At 37.4% G+C, this 17577-nt stretch overlaps 1 protein-coding gene across 2 annotated transcripts; it reads right to left on the minus strand.

The window, feature by feature from the left end:
• Window positions 1–7813: 7813 nt before the first annotated feature.
• LOC121328871 (5-aminolevulinate synthase, nonspecific, mitochondrial-like) lies at window positions 7814–16847 on the minus strand. Of its 2 annotated transcripts, none has more exons than XM_041273998.1 (11): window positions 16711–16847; window positions 13972–14186; window positions 13649–13834; window positions 13276–13416; window positions 12806–13028; window positions 12062–12246; window positions 11764–11943; window positions 10752–10916; window positions 8918–9186; window positions 8444–8606; window positions 7814–8117 (listed from the first exon to the last, which is right to left on the minus strand). In XM_041273998.1, the coding sequence occupies exons 2-11, from the start codon at window positions 14168–14170 to the stop codon at window positions 7957–7959; spliced, it is 1872 nt and encodes a 623-aa protein (XP_041129932.1). In that variant the 5' UTR covers window positions 14171–14186; window positions 16711–16847; the 3' UTR covers window positions 7814–7956. The 2 variants fall into 2 exon arrangements, with proteins under 2 accessions (XP_041129932.1, XP_041129931.1); XM_041273997.1 differs by lacking the exon at window positions 16711–16847 and adding an exon at window positions 14830–14991.
• Window positions 16848–17577: the final 730 nt, after the last annotated feature.

The raw sequence follows: 17577 nt of genomic DNA on the forward strand, positions 1-17577 counted from the left end.
TTTATAATCCAGCATTCTGCCTCATTCTAGTGTTGAAAATGAACGATGCTGGACGTGGTTTGATCTAGGCCCTAGACTCAAACTGTATCTCTTCAAGATTTTAACACACGTACAGTACATGGCTGTTATGGGCATATTTTGTAAGTGCTGACTGTTGTCTTTTAGTACGGTTAATTCTTAATTTTTAATAAGAAATGCATCTGTTCATCTGAAGCCTAAGTAAAACTAAAAATATATCTTTCTGTGCTACTGTAGTGGAAAACACATTTATTGCTTTCTTCAAGTGCTTGCAAGCAAGTGAACTCAATCTTGCTTCTGGAAGGAATCCTAAAGGCAACCTTCTTTAACAGTCGAGAGGTTGAGTGTGGAGTGAAAACCAAACCATGCTCTTTTTGCAGCACACACAGTGACACAGCACTCCCCCTTTTCATGAGCAGGTATCATTGAAGACAGCAAAATTATGAATGACATATGTTGTAGACCCTATTAATGAGATGCAAGCTTTCTCAGAGGACTGTTACTGCGGTGAAGGCTTGGGCTGAACACGTGGGTACAAGCCTATAATTACAATCCATGGTGTCGTTCCCATCGATGAATGATAACACAGTATAGCATGTTTTGCTCTGTGATTGCAATGAATCACAGTAAAAGCTTAATTCTGAATAGAGTTGTTATCATTACATTTTAAATGATTAAACAATTACACAGACAGAAACAGTATGACCCCAGTAACTCAGTTCTGAGCAGATTCCCTCATTCACTGAATCAATACTGAAAAACAATTATAAAAAGCTGTAGCAGTGCATTAAAGGGATGTGTGTCTTTGTACAGTTTTACTGTAAGTCCTAGTTGCTTCCTTCAGATGAATTAAAGGGAAATATTGATGTTGTAATGATAGCTCAGCAAATCATTTAGCACAGAGATTGTTATCCATACAGTATCTGAGCTTGCAACCTTGTGCATGTTTTTCTTTTTCAGTACAGTATTGTACATGTTTTATTTGAATTGAATTAAACAGCATTCAATTTGATATGACCCTTGGTTGTTTAACATTGCACAGTATGTAGTACCACTCTCAGTTGACAAGACAACAAGGAGGTCACAATAGCTTTGTTTTTTTTAATACTTTGTCACCTCTCGAAGTGTGAATTTGGTTAATTGTTGATGATTTACAGAAGACACGCCTTCAAAGTCAGGCATAAGCAGAAGGTAGTGAGAAAAAGGTAGGTTAAAACAAGTTTAACATAGAAACAAAGACACACAGACAAAATCATATATCCACAATAGTATTTCATTATATTCTGAGTTTTACTTCAAATGTATTTTTACAGCTCTGCTCTGTGTGAAATATATTTTAGATATATGTTGTGCTAGATTTTCCCTACATATAGGACTTTGGAATCTTTATTTATTTATTTATTTTTAAATAAATAATTCATCAGGAATTTTTTAAACTGTAGTTTATATTGAAGTATGAATAACAAGCCTTTATTGCCTGAACAATAAGACAACACACACTGGTTTGTGTCTAAGTATACCTCAAGGAGGGGTCAACACCTGGGAACTTCTTACTCATGTGACCCTTGTATGCAAATCATTGAATAAAAATAAAACGCACACAAGGAAGTGATACTCAAATTAAGTACAGAAAGGTTCCATTGCCAATAAACTCTTTCCTTTCTATTACAATATCTCAAGGATTTCCAAAACAAAAACTTCAAGTTTAAGCCATGTAAGGAATTAGTATGACGCTCAGAGTTGATCATTACAATTAACATTGCTTAGATTTATTTTATTTTTTGTTGAAAAACAGATCATTTCCAGTAAATGAATATACAAGTTACAGGTATATTTGACGGAACTGATACTAAGAACTCTCGTGGCAAACGGGCAGTAGCTAGATTCTTCCCCTTTCGATCACAATGAAGCTTTCATTTTTACACTCCATTCTTCGACATTGCAATGAAAAGCTCAGCCTCCCACATATCTCTCTCTCACCATTGAGAAGTTTGGTTTCAGTTATATTGCTAGCTGTAGTACAGTAAGGACTGTCTTGCTGTTCTGCAGCCTACCACTTTGTATTGAACCAAGAATTAGGTGATTCCAAACTTTTTAACAAGAAAATTGATCAGATTTGTTTTTAGCTTGCTACCTTTACAACTGAAAAAGAAAGAAACCAAGAAAGTCAGATACTTGAAACCCAATTTCACATATTTCAGTATAACAGCATAATTAAATAAAGATTGTTTAATGCACTCTACTTACAACTATTGAAATTCAAATGTGGAGACATTTCCTAAAGGGATGTCTCCTAGTAAGACAGGAGTAGCGATTTACCACTCTTTTCAAGAAATATCAGCATCACTCTGTACAGCCAGTAGAAAAGAAACCATGAGTAACCTCCCCCATTTCCTGACCTGAGTTTAGCATGCTTAGGACCAAATGTCTCTCGTGAATGTCTTTGAGTCGAGTGATTAGACTGGAAGGAGAAGAACACATTATATCGCACTCTAACAAAACAAATCCTTTAGTTCTGGTGAGAAAAGGGCCTTATAGCAAAAAAAAAACAATTAAAAAAAAATCCCCTTGTGATTTAAGGCTCAGCTCCAGGAAACGATTGCATCATCTGAATACAAAGGCTGAGGCAATATTGGCTGAATTTGTATATACACAGAGCAATCTCTCACGTTCAGCATGAGTGCGTTTAGGTCAGGGTGCCAGTCCAGATGCAGGAACACAAGATCATGTACTTCAGACCAATCTTTCTCACACACATAGTCCTGTTTGTAAGGGACACTGTCACTCTGAAGGGCAAGTCATCTTGGGACAGAGTTGTGTATTTTTCCATGGTGTGAAACAAGTTTTTGGTTTGCAAGATAAAGGCTCCCCCTGGCCTAGCCCCCACCCCAGCAGTTTAAATTGCTGTTACCTGGGCTGGATCTTAGAAACCGGAAAAAAACAAGGGCCCTATCCAATGGCTTCCAGCATGAAGGGTGCAAACACGACTTCAGGCCAACATAGATCAAACCTTTGGGGCGTGGAGGTGCATGGAATGGGCTTTGTCATTTAAATGTACCGGGTAATAGCATTTGATGGGTGAATACCCTTAAAAACATGCTATCACAAAGAGTCTCAAGACAAACAGTGGCATTGTGCAAGTATATTACTGGGAATGTAGATCAGATCAAAGGGTTTTCTAAATTGAAAGACAGACAGAACGTCTATTCAGTCCCCATTTGAAAAATTATGTGATGAGAGCTTTTAACAATCTGTAATAATGAAAGTATGAAGCTGCTAGTTTGAACTCCAAAAATCTGAATTCAGGAAGGTCTGCAATGACTGATGGCAGGTTACTGAGGGTTCATTTAAATTGCCAGCGGCGTGAGATAAAAAAAATGAAAGGCTGTTTCAGAAATGCAGAGCGGGAATTATGTTTATGAAGAGGCATGTTTTGAAGGAATAAAAAGAAATCCTTTGTTACTGAGTTGAGTATGCTGAAGCTTTGAGATAGTTCAACCTTGATCACAAGCAAATGGTATACTGTTGCTTACATCTGTTCTCACTGTACAATTCTACACATGATTAGTAGTTGTTATCAATAGATAGCATGGGGTTAATTAAATGGGACTGGATCGCTCAGCTACGAACACAGTTCACTGCTTCGAGTATATTCATGGACAAGGAAGTATTGGTTGTTCGGCAGGCTGTTACTATGGCTAACCCCATGGCAGGCAGTCACAACACTTTACACACTGCAAACAAGAACCTCTGCCTTAAAAACCCTGCAGCAATTGTTTACAAGAAACAGCAGAATCAAGTTAAAAAACTGTATTATAACTGCATGTCTCTAATGCATTGGATCGACTCCAAAGTTACTTGACCAAATAATACCTTTGCCAGCTGTAAAGGGGTGTTCTTAATAGGTTTCATATACAAGGATAGCACATTATGTTGAAGTTTGGAACCAAGCAAGCAGATAACTTCAAGAAAAACTATGTTCCTCCTTAATTACAGGTCAGAAGCATTACTCCCTGGATAAAGCATTTCCTTGTGAAAGCATTTCCTTCTCTCGGTCTGTCAAGTTCTTTCAATCCTTTGTCCACCACTTAGCAGAACTCATGAGGTCACCATGATGTACCATGGAACCAGCAACGACTGAAAGTACTGGGAGTGAATAGAGCATGCAAGCATGATAAACAAGAACAGTAATTACATAGATAAAGATCCAATCTTGAGCATTAAAGACATTCAGGGAAGCATGAAATAACATTAACAGACTGTATTTACTGAAGACAGGAACAACTGCAGTGTGTTGGCTGCTCTGTATTTGAAGTATGCTTGACATATTTTATAAGTTTCTCAGTTAAATGTTACTGCAATCCCATGCTAGCACAGTGTGAGCGTTTTTAGTTTTTTTTTAATTAAATAAATTTTAGTCGTTGACAATTATTTTTGTTATTTTCTCCCAATTTGAAATGCCCAATTATTATTGAGGCTCAGCTCACCGCTAGCACCCCTGCGCTGACTCGAGAGCGCCAAAGATGAACACACGCTGTCCTTCAAAGCGCCTGCCGTCAGCCGACCGCTTTTTTACACACATGCGGATTCACCATGCGCAGCCACCCAGGAGCTACTGCATCGGAGGACAACGCAGCTCCCGGGCAGCTGACAGGCAAGCCTGCAAGCACCCGACCAGACGAGGGGTCGATGCTCAGCTAATTGAATGTCGCCTCCTGCGAAGGCTTTGGAATAGCCCAGACTCGAACCGACGACATCCAGGCTATAGGGTGCATCCTGCACTCACACAGAGGGTTGATATGAAAATGTTTTAAAATGTTTGAATTCATGTGGTTGCAGATTTGAATAAAAGAAATTAGTGGATTTATTCTCCGCTATCCAAAGAGACTCAGGATTCAGGTTTATATTCAGCTCCAGATATTGTAATCAATGTATACAAGGGAAGAGTCAACAAGAGACTGTTAACCCAAATGGGGCTGCAGTTGATATTTATCCAGTTTGCACAAGCTTGAAAATAGGGTGTGTCTGGAGTCTGTGTTACCAGAAAGTTTCAGTAGGACAGTAAGATAGGGTGTAGCACAAGATAAGATCAAAACAAAGCCAGTGTTATCAAAGGGCCTAGGGGTGAGGTGTAATGTTGTCCAGAACCTCGACTGTTAACTGCTATCCTTAGCTGATGTAATCACTGTCTGTTGTAGACTGAAAGGCATTTCATATTCAGCTAAATATATCTATATTGTCAGAAGTCAATAATTTTCCTCCACAAAAGTAAGTCAATGTTTAAATACAGCATCTTCTTTCAGTGATCGGAATGAGTCAGGAATCTTCTCATTTTGCTGCTTTCTCCTTTGTAAAACATTGCAATGAAAAGAATGCTGTCAGCTTAACGCTTTTAAAATTTATTTAAAGGGTTATAAAAGCACAACTTGCCCACAGATTGTTAAATACTGTAGATTCCTGCTCCCTTTTTTAGTGGTTACCATGAAAGCCCTTTAAAATGAATAGTGCAAGATTCAAGTATGGATTTACAGCTGCTGACTCATGGAGCATTGGCATAATTTGTTGATTGTCCTTGTTTAGCCTTTAGTCATATTGTGTTGCTGGTTCTTGTCTCGTAATGACTCCAGCTAGGATGTATACTATCAGTCTTTATACTGTCCTGGCTGGTGTTCCATATCTTTCATCTTGGTTGTCCAGCATTATATTTTATTCAATGCTGTATTTAAGCCAGATGTGCAAATTGATCATGGTAATGTGACAATTAACAGTCATCTTTCTTATATGGTAAATTGTTTTATTTTGTCAACCCAAAGGAAACGTTGTTACTGCACACTTCTATGCAGGGGATATTTACCCTACCAGACCACCTCATAATTACTTGACAACAAGAACAGAACAATATCTTACACTGTGCTGCCCTATTTTATTTTACAATACTGACTGTAACCCAGTTGTGTTATTTCTGAGCCCGTACTCTGTGTATCAGGGCATTGTTAATAATTGTAAAACACTGAAAACAGTGAATTAGTCGTTACTTGCAGCACCTTATTGCCACGCCATAGAGTTTCTTATAGAGGTGCATTGAGATCATCAAGATGACCCGCTGAATTAAGCTTGATTTAAAATGGCTGTAAATGATGTGGCATGGCAATGTTTTCATTATGGGTTTGATAAAGGGGTCTTCTTTTTGCTTTTGGGATTTCAGTTTACAAACTGAGAACCAGGTATGTAAATATTCTAAAGCATTGGTTTATCAAGGACTTAAAACTAGGGCTGTGCCAGGGTGCTTTCAACAGGGTCTGGTTTCTATGGAAACTAAATATGGTGTCACAAGCAAGCAGCACATGTGTATAAATAATGCAATACTACACCATATTCATTTGAAGTATTTTCCTCTGGCAATGACGTACTGATTTTAATAGCACCATTGCATTCAGACTCATCCAGAGTCACGTATTCTGCCTAGTACTATAAACAGCAAGGACATTTATTCTTGTTTTTTGGCACAAAACAGTTTCTGATTTCATTGCCCAGTCTAGCAGTGAGATGTTGTGCTATAGCCAACAATAATGGTGTTGCACTAATGAACTTACTCAAACATCTGTTTAAAACACGTGAAAGACATTCATTCTCAGTGTTTTGAACCGTTATGAAATATTTTTTATATAATGTTTTGCTCATTTTAATGTTGGCATATGAAAATGGGTTACATTTCTTGGATACACAGGCCATAACAAATAGAAACAGTTTACGATGAAAACTATTTGAAGCTAATGCCATCCAAATATGTTTTACACTACATTACAGAATTATTCTGTATTTTTAACTCAAGCACTGAAAACAGAAAACAATTTCTTCAGAATAGTTTTAGCTGTTAGTATATAGAAAACTATTAGCCTTTCTATTGTTTTGCTTATTTTTGTTGTTGTTTTATTAATTGTGTTTGGCCTTAGTGATAACTTAATTAAAGTTGACATAATACATTGACTACCTGCAGCTATGAGAATACATGAAGACAAATGACAAAATTAAATAGATTAATTTACAGTAATTATTTCTGGGAAAACAGTTCCAGATGAAACCTGCTGAAACATATTGAAAAGCAGAGGAATTGGCAGCTAATTATTCAGGTTTCCCTAATTTTTATTTACTTATTTTAAAAGTTTACGTCATGAGAGCCTTGATTGCTTCCAACAATGAATCATTGAGGTTTATAAAATGGTCTATTCCTCCACATTTGCTTCCTTTTCCAAACTAAAAAGTGAATTCAGTTGGGTCTTAAGACCAGCTTCCAGTGGGGTTTTGCTTCCTCACTGTTGTGAACTGCTAATGCTGGCAGATCGCAAAGTTGTCAAATAAAATGTACCAAGAATATCGCACTTCTTTATTGGCAACAAGCCATTGTGGGAGATTGAAGCACACATTCAGTACAGCGTCAGAAAGACAAGGCAGTTTCCTTGGCAAGGCTACTGCAAATATCAAAGTAAAAGGTTGCGGCATTGAATTTCCACACAACAAAAAACACTTCTGACCTAGTCATTTCAGTATCTACGCCTTCAAATGTATTTGTTTTATATCTTCGTATGTAGGTCACTGTTCATATTACGTGAATTGGTTTTCATTGTTATATCAGTACTGTAGCTGATAGTTTCGTTTGCCCTTATTGGGAACTGTAATTTTTAAATATGAGAAGATGTATTGTTCTAAACAGTTCTCATATTGCAAACAATGCATTGGGACCACTATAAAAACAAAAAAAACAAAAAAAACAAACAAAAAAAACATCAAACCACACTGGCATTCAACATTTTTGTTTATTTGCTATTTTTGATATAGTAATTAACATGTATGGTTTATTAAGTTACAATATAATGCTTAAAATATCTCTTTATAATATTGCTAAAATGATACTGTGACAGCTTAGAAAAATGGCAACGGTCAGCCAGTTGCTGATATGAGGTTGCTCAAGCCATTGAAGTAGGACCTCTCCCTTTCACTCATCACCTCGAAATGCAGAGGCATCCTGCAGAAGTTGCATTCAGCTGAGGAGTGAGGCTTCAGCCCCAAGCCAACTTCTTTCCAAGTTTTCACCAGTTTCTCTGTGAAAAAGGAGAAAGAAATAAAGTTATTGCGAATACAGTACTTTATATTAACACCACCTTCAATATTTACAAAATACATAAATAAACAGCATGTCACTTTCAAAATCAGCATAAACTCAAATAGTTTGCAACTGGTGTCTCTTAGCACAGACGATATCATATATAAGCTAACATTAAAAAAAAAAAAAAAATCTGATATTGGTATCCTTAATAAAAAAAGAAACACAAATAATAATTCACCAAATCTTTATAATCCTTACAGCATCAGTATTTTTCTAAACCCAGTATCAGCGCCTATGTCTTTTTTCAAATCAAGTTCTTACCAACAAAAAAGTTCATCATCTGTGGTGTGTGGTGAGGCGTTGGGGCGATCCGAAGGAGTTCCTCCCCGCGTGCGACCGTGGGGTAATTGATCGCCTGAACATAGATGTTGTACCTGCTCATCAGCAAATCAGAGACCTCTGTGTTTTTAGCTGCATCTGAAACCTGAAACAAAATCAAAACTCTTTAACATACCTTTTCCAGAAAAATGCCTTGGTTTGTCCACTAAAACAGAAAATCTCAGAATTTATAATGTTAAAAATGCAATGCAAGACTATACCTGCCTCCCCCCAAAACAGTTATCCTTAATGGTTCAGGACAGAGCTGGCTATGGCCATTCGACTCTCTCGTCAATTTCAAAATCTGATAACCATTTAATATATCTTATTGAAACTTTCTTTCTTGCTCCATAGCACCTAACCTGAAAAGTTCACTAGAAGGTGACAGTTTAGTTAAAGTGGATCTGAAATGCATACCCTGATTGGAATGATGTGACTGGGACAGTGAACCACAGGCAGACCAGCATCCATCAGCATCTGTCTCATTAATTTGACATTGCGCTGGTGCTTGCGTCTCAAGGCCCGACCTTCCTCACTCTTCAGCGTCTGAATGGACTCTTTAGCCCCAGCTAAAAGCATTGGTGGAAGGGACGTGGTGAAGATAAAGCCTGCAGCATAGGAACGCACAGTGTCCACAAGGGTGGCAGTGCTGGCTATGTAACCTCCCACACAGCCAAAAGCTTTACCTAAAATAAATTTAAAAAGACAAATGGTATTGATCAGAATTCATACTGCAGAATCTACATAAATAACATTTACCAGACTGATGGTTAAATTCCATTGATAATATCTTTGTGGGCGCACATATTCAAAAACAATGTTCTGGTTTAATTCTATGTGTACAAAGCATACACATATACAAAGGATCCATCTATAATTTTGTGTAATGTGTGTTATGCTGGTTAAGTGCAATTTGTTTGCTAATTCTTAATTCAGTAGAACTTCTTTAAAAAAAATATATATATATATATTTAACAAGTCATACCACATTTACTGGTTTGAACCAATAACTTTATTTTCTCTCAAATATGCCAATGAGCGCCTCCTACTGTTTTTTCACAACCGAACGGGTCCAGGAATTAAATCCCAGGTATGTTTTCTGAGTGGTAAAACGGGGACGTTATACAGACAGACGATTCAAGTAGTCTTTGCTTCATCTGCTTGTATCTTTACTGGAAATCTTTGCTGCAGATTTTCTAGAGGAAAGGCTGTATGACAAGATACCACAAATGTCTCCACTGAGACAACCCAGTGAAGGTTCAAAGCAGCAAATGCTAATTATTGTATAAATCATTTGATAAGAATGTTTAAGAAATGGGCAGCTTGTTACGGAAGTATGGTCAAAATGACCTCATGCTTATTAAAGGAACTGCGCTAAACAGAAGGAGCTTTGTTGTTTTTGGAATTTTTTAATGAATTAATTTTTATCCCAAAGGCACCGATAACACCAGACTAAGGAACAGCTTGGCACTGACTGACTAAATTAATACCGCTGGGACCAAAGGCAAAAATCTGCTTTAATTGGGTTTCATGACAAAGAAATCCCCTTGTGAAGCATTAATCACCAAATACCATTTTTCTATAAATTGAAATAACACTGGAGTAGATCTAAAAATGCTCGGCAATGTGCATGGTAAGCTGAAAAAGTGGCACAGGCAGAATCTATAACAATTTATTAAATTAAATCACAAAAAAAACATAAATCCTTCTTATGCAACATATGTTATCCATCTCAAGAATTTTACATAATTTTCCTAATTATATACTGTCCATTATTATGGTTAGATTTTTTTGGAAACCTAAAACTCATTCTATGAAGTCTAGATAACCTAGTTTTTTTTACAACAGATCTGGTTAATTAGGTCATGTTGTTATGCTACCACACAAACCTGCATGTCGTGCTAACCAGTAATTGACGGCTTTATTATCATCCTCATGATCAAATCCTTCAGGTGCTTGGAGGAAAAATCCAAGTGGGGTTTCCTAGCAACAGGTTGCTACTTGTTTATTTTGAATATCACTGAGAAATTTGACTACATTTCTGCTTATAGCCACAACCACCTTACTTTAGGAATGTTTAAAAAAAAGAACATGAAAAATAAAACTATTTTAACACAAGTATATGGGATTCAAACTCAAACTATAAATAGAGAGAGCATAATTAGCATTAAAAGCTACTAATGTTTGTTTTCCACTTAATATTTTTTAAAACGAGCACATACATTTTTTTTCCTTTGTTGAATATCCTTACCAAGCGTTCCAGAGATGATGTCCATTTTGTCCATGATCCTGTCCCGGTCTCCTATTCCGCCACCACGAGTACCATACAGCCCTACAGCATGAACTTCATCAACAAACGTGATGCCTCCAAATTCATGAGCAACGTCACACATCTCTTCCAGTGGACACACAGCACCTACAGAACAAGCAGACAACCTTTATGCTGTGCTTACACTGCCACCACGGACCTAACCCGACTCCGGTCTGACTGATTGCAGAGATTCTTATCATTTTTCACGTAGCGTTTACACTGCGGTTGTGCCCTTAGGCGGCTTAGGTCCGAATGCGCACATACCATCTAAATAGGACAGTGTTTGTATAAAATTATTTTTGGTATTATTTTTATTTTAATAATTATAACCAATATACTCAAATATTACGATTTTGTTAGTGTTAAAAGTTTACATAGCCCAATGTATGGATATTTGGGGTATGTACACTTTTGACGACAACTTAATAAAATGTAGATATTTATAAATACTCACTAATACAAACAGTTAATAAATTCAAATCTTCAGGACGTTTGTGTCTCAAGTCATCCTTCCCTGTTTGTGACACTGCAACAGCACCCCAGCTCCTTCCTGTTTAGACTGCATGGGGGAGGCGCAGAGTGGCACTCACGTTGTGCGTGAGCCGTTCTAAAGTTGGGTGAGTTTACACTGCCTTTCGGACAGACCTAAGCTGGCAATGAGCCACGTCTTTAGTTGGCTGTTTTTAGAACAGCTGAGGAGTCGGCAGTGTGCGTTTACACTGCAGAAAAAAGATCTGAGATAGTCTAAAGCCGTCCTAAAAAACAGCCAGTGTAAAACGCACCATTAGTTACTTGAATCAGCTTTTTAATCTTAATAAATTTAACATCGAAGCCAGAAATGTAGTTGATCTTGTGCTGTTCATAGTCTATCTGCAGCTATTTTTTAGTACTTTCAATGACTGCACATAAGCACCAATTATAAAACATAATTTAAACTACATTAAGCACTTACCATCCATTGAGTGTACTGTCTCAAAAGCCACAATCTTAGGAGTTGAGGGATCAGACTTCTCCAGCAGTTCTCGAAGATGATTGACATCATTATGACGGAATATAAATTTGGGTGCCCCACTGTTCCTGATCCCCTGAATCATTGAGGCATGGTTCCCAGCATCAGAGTAAATCTCACAGCCTGAAGTCAGAGATGAAAACATAATAAAATTTAACTACTGAAAGATTGTTTGACGTAATAATTTGACCTTAATATTGTTCATATAAAGAAAAGACAAAAATCAGTGGGTATACTGTACCTGGCAGCATTTTGGCCAATGTAAAAAGGGTGGAATCGTTAGCCACGAAGCACGAGGAGAAAAGTAGGGCAGCATCCTTGCCATGCAGGTCTGCCAGCTCATGTTCCAGTTCAACATGAAACTTGCTGGTACCAGAGATGTTTCGTGTCCCTCCCGCTCCAGCGCCGTGCTGCCGTAAAGTCTCCCTGGAAGAGAAACATGAACTCATAACTTACTAGATCAGAAGATTTCCTATTCTTTTTACAGGCTCTTAAATATTGTCATTTTTAATAAACCTAGTAAGCCATTATGTTAAGAATCCATTTAAAAATGCATCTCTGACTGGATTCAGATCACTGGATCATGATATTGTAAAGACCAGCATTCTGTAACAGTATGTACTGTACAGTATAGCCTAACTGTTCCCAACAGGAGTTGCACAACTCTTTCAGCATGACATAACTGAGAAAGCCAATCCCATTATTAAAGAAAATAGCTCCACCCCAAACAACTTGAGATGTTCCAAGACTCAAGGTGTCAGTCAGCTGATCTCTTTTTTCTGTGCTTTCTGCTCTCTAGTGTATTGTACTTTGTTTTACAGATTATTTTCTACGCCACTGTCTAACAAAGGGCTTCATTAGAGAAAGCTTATCGACATCCAATTTTAGCCTCATCGATTTTAGCTCTATTATCTGGGGTGTCCAAATGTGGCATCGAATAGTTACTCGTTATTAGTATCGAGGATCGTGAAGGTTAGGCACTCACATGATTGACCGAGTAACACGCGGGTGACGGCTCATTCCTAAATAGTCATTACTGCACCAGACTGAGACCTCCTTCTTTGAGGTCATCGATTCAGAGTAATCGTCTGCCATTGGGAAGGTTTCGGCTCTTCGATTCACAGTTTTAAACACCCGGTACGTGTGATCGTTTTTCTTTGCTTCAATTTTCTTCTCAAAGAACCTGTCATAGTGGAAATTGGAGATGGCTGTAGGAGAAAGATGAACATAATTAATAACATCTAAAAAGCAGTTAATACAGGTACCAGTGATAAACCGAAAGCATGCTCTGGTGATGTCATATTGTGACTTAAGACAAAACAATGAATCTACACAATCAGTTTGCCACTTGAGTCAGTGATGTTTTTTTTTTTTTTTTTTAAGGCAGCAAGAGTCTAAACAGAGGCCACCAAACCTAGTGGGAAAAGACATACATTAAGCATGTCAGGTTCTTACACTTGGGCATGTTGTCCTGTAGAAGGTGGGAGACCCTGAGGGGGCGCTGCTTCATTAAGTTCTTCAGCAGTCCGTTCTGGTCTCGCTCATCACCCTCGGTGATGTTGATCACTGTTGGATTCACAGGTGTTTCAGCCAACTCTGTAATTATAAACATTTGTTCTTTTTTGACTGTACAAAAACACAGGCCTCTTCAGTTTAAAATGGTATTGGTCCTAAAGCATTCAGAGCAAATACTTGGGCAGAGGCAGTGGGAATGCATGGCCACTGACCTGCAAATAAATTTTTCCCTATGTGTGTGTGAGGCACTAATACAGTCAGATCTGTTTAAAAAAAAAAAAAACCTAAACCTAACTAGAGCATTATTTCTTACCTTTCCTCACAGCATGCATCTCCTGCACATCCTCCTGCAGCTCCAGCCTAGCCTTGTGGAAAACATTGCTGTTTGCAAGGCTCATCTCGGCTGCCAGGAATGGGCATTTGGACGCAGCAGTCTGGCTGCCAGGGGGTACAGGGTGGCCAGGTGGCAGCTGGGGTTTCACAGCAGGCTGTTTGACAGCTAAATGGTAAACACAAATGTGTAAGCATTTTCTTCATACCATTAAAAACACAATATGCATTACAAAACACAGGATATTATATTTTATGATCAAAATATACAGTAACCTAAAGAGAAGATTTTATAAAGTTTCTTACTCTCATCAGCTGGGGTAGTCTCCTTGGTTTGCTGGCAATGTGCTGCTGAGGTAGCAAGGGTACGAGCAATAGGTCTGCTGGCAAGATCCATCATCACAGGGCAGTTCTGTGCATAGGAAACCAGCGACTTCCCTGCCTTCTGGAGGAATGTCTGCGACACTCGAGACAGGAACGGGCAGCGCCGGACGAGGGTCTCCATTGTAGATTTTGTTAACCTGGAATGAAGTATTTTGTAAAGTAAACTATTGCATTGTTAAGCAAATCTAAAGCAAGCTAAGATATGCTTCTGTACCACACTCTGAGTCCCAAGATCATCAAATGTAATTCTGCGTCCATCACGCCCCACCCACCCCAAAGACAAAGATATAAATAAATAAGAAAACAAATAAAAACAAGAGACAAAAACAAATGTGTACATTTTAGAATCTTAGGAACATTAGAACTTTCAGAACTGTACAAAACATTCTTGTAAATCTTCCAAGTAGGTTAGAGTACTTAAAATGTTGCCCTAAGCGTTTTTCAACAGCAAATGACAGAGAAGGAGGTGAAAAAACCCTTCAAACTTACTTTATATGCGAACATGCTTCCTGCTAAATACAATCAGGTTCTAAACAATAAAGGCCTATTTTTAATAATATACTAAAATAAAAACTCTTGTCAAAATGACCAAATACCAATTAACAACACATCAATTGATCCACAGCATTTAGTTTAATTTAGTTTGTCCTTAAGTTGACTTAGAATTTGCACAGCGATTAAGTCAATTGTTACACCTTAAATGAAAAAGTTCCCAAATCTGACACTTTACTTTATATTTTCTATTTGTATTCAGTACTACGGCACAGTTAATGGTTTTACCTGAAGGTTTCCCACTGGTATTTAATAGAGCAACGAGCAAACACACATCGGAACATGGTGAGGCTCTTAATTTCACAGCGCAGAAGTAAAAGTAGTCAGCCCAGAGCTTCAGTAATATGTCTTATATACAATCCATCCTTGTAGCAGCTGCCTGTGACATTTCCATAGCAACCCTGAATTGACTCAAGGGTCTGAAATACGCCATACAGTGAACAAAACACTACCATTCACAATAATGTCACAGTTGTGGATTTTAATGTTACAAGGACAGACAGTAATAAACATCAAATAAATAGAATACAGTTTGACTAATTTAAAAGTATTTACATATGGTTTAGATAAAAAAAAAAAAAATCATATTGGAAGAGTGCGAGTTAGCTTGTCTGTTTAATTGAAAAATATTAGGAATAAAGTTTAATTTCCGAATAGATACACATTACTGGATTATGAAACTGTAAAAGACCAGAATTCTGCAACAGTGTACCTTACAGCATAGTCTAACTTCCCAACAGCCCTTGCACAACTCTATCAGCATGTCATAAGTGAGAAAGCCACTCCCATTATTACAGAATAGCACTATCCCAAATAACTAGACTTTGAGCAATGTTAAATAACACCCCTAGTCTCAAACTGCTACAAAGAAAGCACTGTATCAGATACAAGATTTGATCTATTTTCATAGGAGGTTGTTATAGTCTTTATGAAGTGTTTAACATAACTTAGCAAAGGTCTGTAGTTAAAAATAAGTAACACCATCTTAATACTTTAAAAACTAAATTATAGCTTTATATCTAACTTTAAAATTAGCTACAGATCCCAACAGAAGTCCCTAATTATAGCATATGAAGTCAGTTTATTAAGCGAACAAGATAGCTAGCTCAAAGGCTGTATGATAAGACAGCACTCCATCCTGGGTCTGCCTTATCAATAAAGCCAGTGCAGACAACTGGTGATTCTTCACCCAGGTACATGCTTGTGACCTTCTTGGTCTTTAGCTTCTACTAGCCACATGAAAGTGCTATTAGGTCAGGTGTTATGGTTGTAGGCACCCGCCAAAAATAATAAGAAAGATAGTATACTTACTTACAGTCGTCTTTCAAAATACAACCTTTCAAATAGTCAGGAAAGTCTATTTTTTTTTCTTTTTTTTTGTTTGCATACCTGTATTTATAAAAGTTCTAGTTACTCCTAGGTAATAATTACAATATGATTTTTTTAAAAAAAAAAGACGGTTCAAAGAGTAATACCACGTTTAAACAAAGCATATGTTATGAAATATTCAAATTACAGTTAATGAGATAGTCTACTAGACGTGTGCTGGCAAATATATACCTAAATTGCTACAGATGTACCCTAAAAAAACGAAATCTAAGGAGATATCGCTGACTAACCCTAGTCACGATTACATTCTTTTTCAAAATATAAAAACTTTTACACCGTTTTGCTGTTATTAGGAAGCCAAATAAAAGCCGCTCCACTTTCGTATGCACAAAAAAGCTTGCTGTAGTATCATCTCAATAACTCGCCTATGATTAAACAGATTATCACCGGCAGCTAAGATTTCCCTCGCCCATGTGAATCTACACAGTAAAGTAGCACTAGCACGGTCACAACAACAGCAAGGAAACCAACGCTGTGGCTAAACTGGGCAGGTTTATTTAAATAATGGTTGTGTCTTTCAATGAGTTATTTAATAGCCAGTTTTACAACCGCTGTAGAAATAAGATCTTTATATATTTCTAGATACTCGATGATAGCCTTGTCTGTCTTACTGTGCACGATCAACTGGCCTTAAACTTGGCTTAAAAATATCTTAGTTACTGGCAGCAGTAACACGAATCCCCATAAATAATAATTCAAAAAAGTGGAATCACATCTTACCTGGTAATTATTTAGAATATGTGCTCGGTGCTATGGTGGTACTCCCAAGGTGTGTGGGCGTTATTTTAACTATAATGTTGCCTCTTGCCCTGCACTGAGGACGAAAGTAAAGGACAACGCTACGCAATCGGTTTTAAGGAACAAACCAGGAACACCAGAGTCTCGCGAGACTAGTAGTAGTATTACACACCTCAGTGTGTTCAATGCAGTCATATCACTTCACTTCTCACGCTTGCATAAAGCAGTGCAAAGACATAATGTATTATCCAACCCAATACATTCAAGTAATTATTAAATAGGAAGTCACGCTGCTTACTGCAAAATGTTGTGATGTTAAATGCCACAGAGAGACAAATACGCTGATGAAGTGCGACCTCTTGTGCTTAGTGTTGGTACTGTTTGTAATATATGATGACATTTTATGCTTTTCGGATAAACTAAACTATTACAGTATTTGCAGGGTGCTCATTACAAAAATGCGACATTTCCAATAAGTAATGCAGTTGAGGTACTGTATTTTGCCAGAATTTTATAACCATTGCTCTGAAAATACATATTAGCACCGAAAAGGTTATATTCCCTGGTCACTAAAAAATACACACACATACATGTGTTATTATTATATTATTTATTATTATTATTATTATTATTATTTTAAGATTACAGTACTAGTAATAATGGTAACATATTCATGTTATGAAATGCATATGTTGTGTACACCACTTGAAGACTGTTGCTTACGGGTACATACCAGTTCAGTTAGATTAATTGATTTAGGGCGTTTTTGTACTACACACTGATTCTAGAGCTAAATGTAGTGTACACGTCATTGGGTAATTCGGGTTTTACTTGATGGAAAGGTGAATA

Source organism: Polyodon spathula, chromosome 16, assembly GCF_017654505.1.
Source record: "Polyodon spathula isolate WHYD16114869_AA chromosome 16, ASM1765450v1, whole genome shotgun sequence".
NCBI classification, from domain to species: Eukaryota; Metazoa; Chordata; class Actinopteri; order Acipenseriformes; family Polyodontidae; genus Polyodon; species Polyodon spathula.

Coding starts and splice junctions, on each gene's coding strand:
- LOC121328871 (XM_041273997.1), bottom strand. CDS start 14,885: ATGTTCCGATGTGTGTTTGCTCGTTGCTCTATTAAATACCAGTGGGAA. Junction 13,835..13,971: donor GACTACCCCAGCTGATGAGA/GTAAGAAACTTT, acceptor TTTACCATTTAG/CTGTCAAACAGCCTGCTGTG. Junction 12,247..12,805: donor CGTGTTACTCGGTCAATCAT/GTGAGTGCCTAA, acceptor TTTCTCTTCCAG/GGAGACTTTACGGCAGCACG.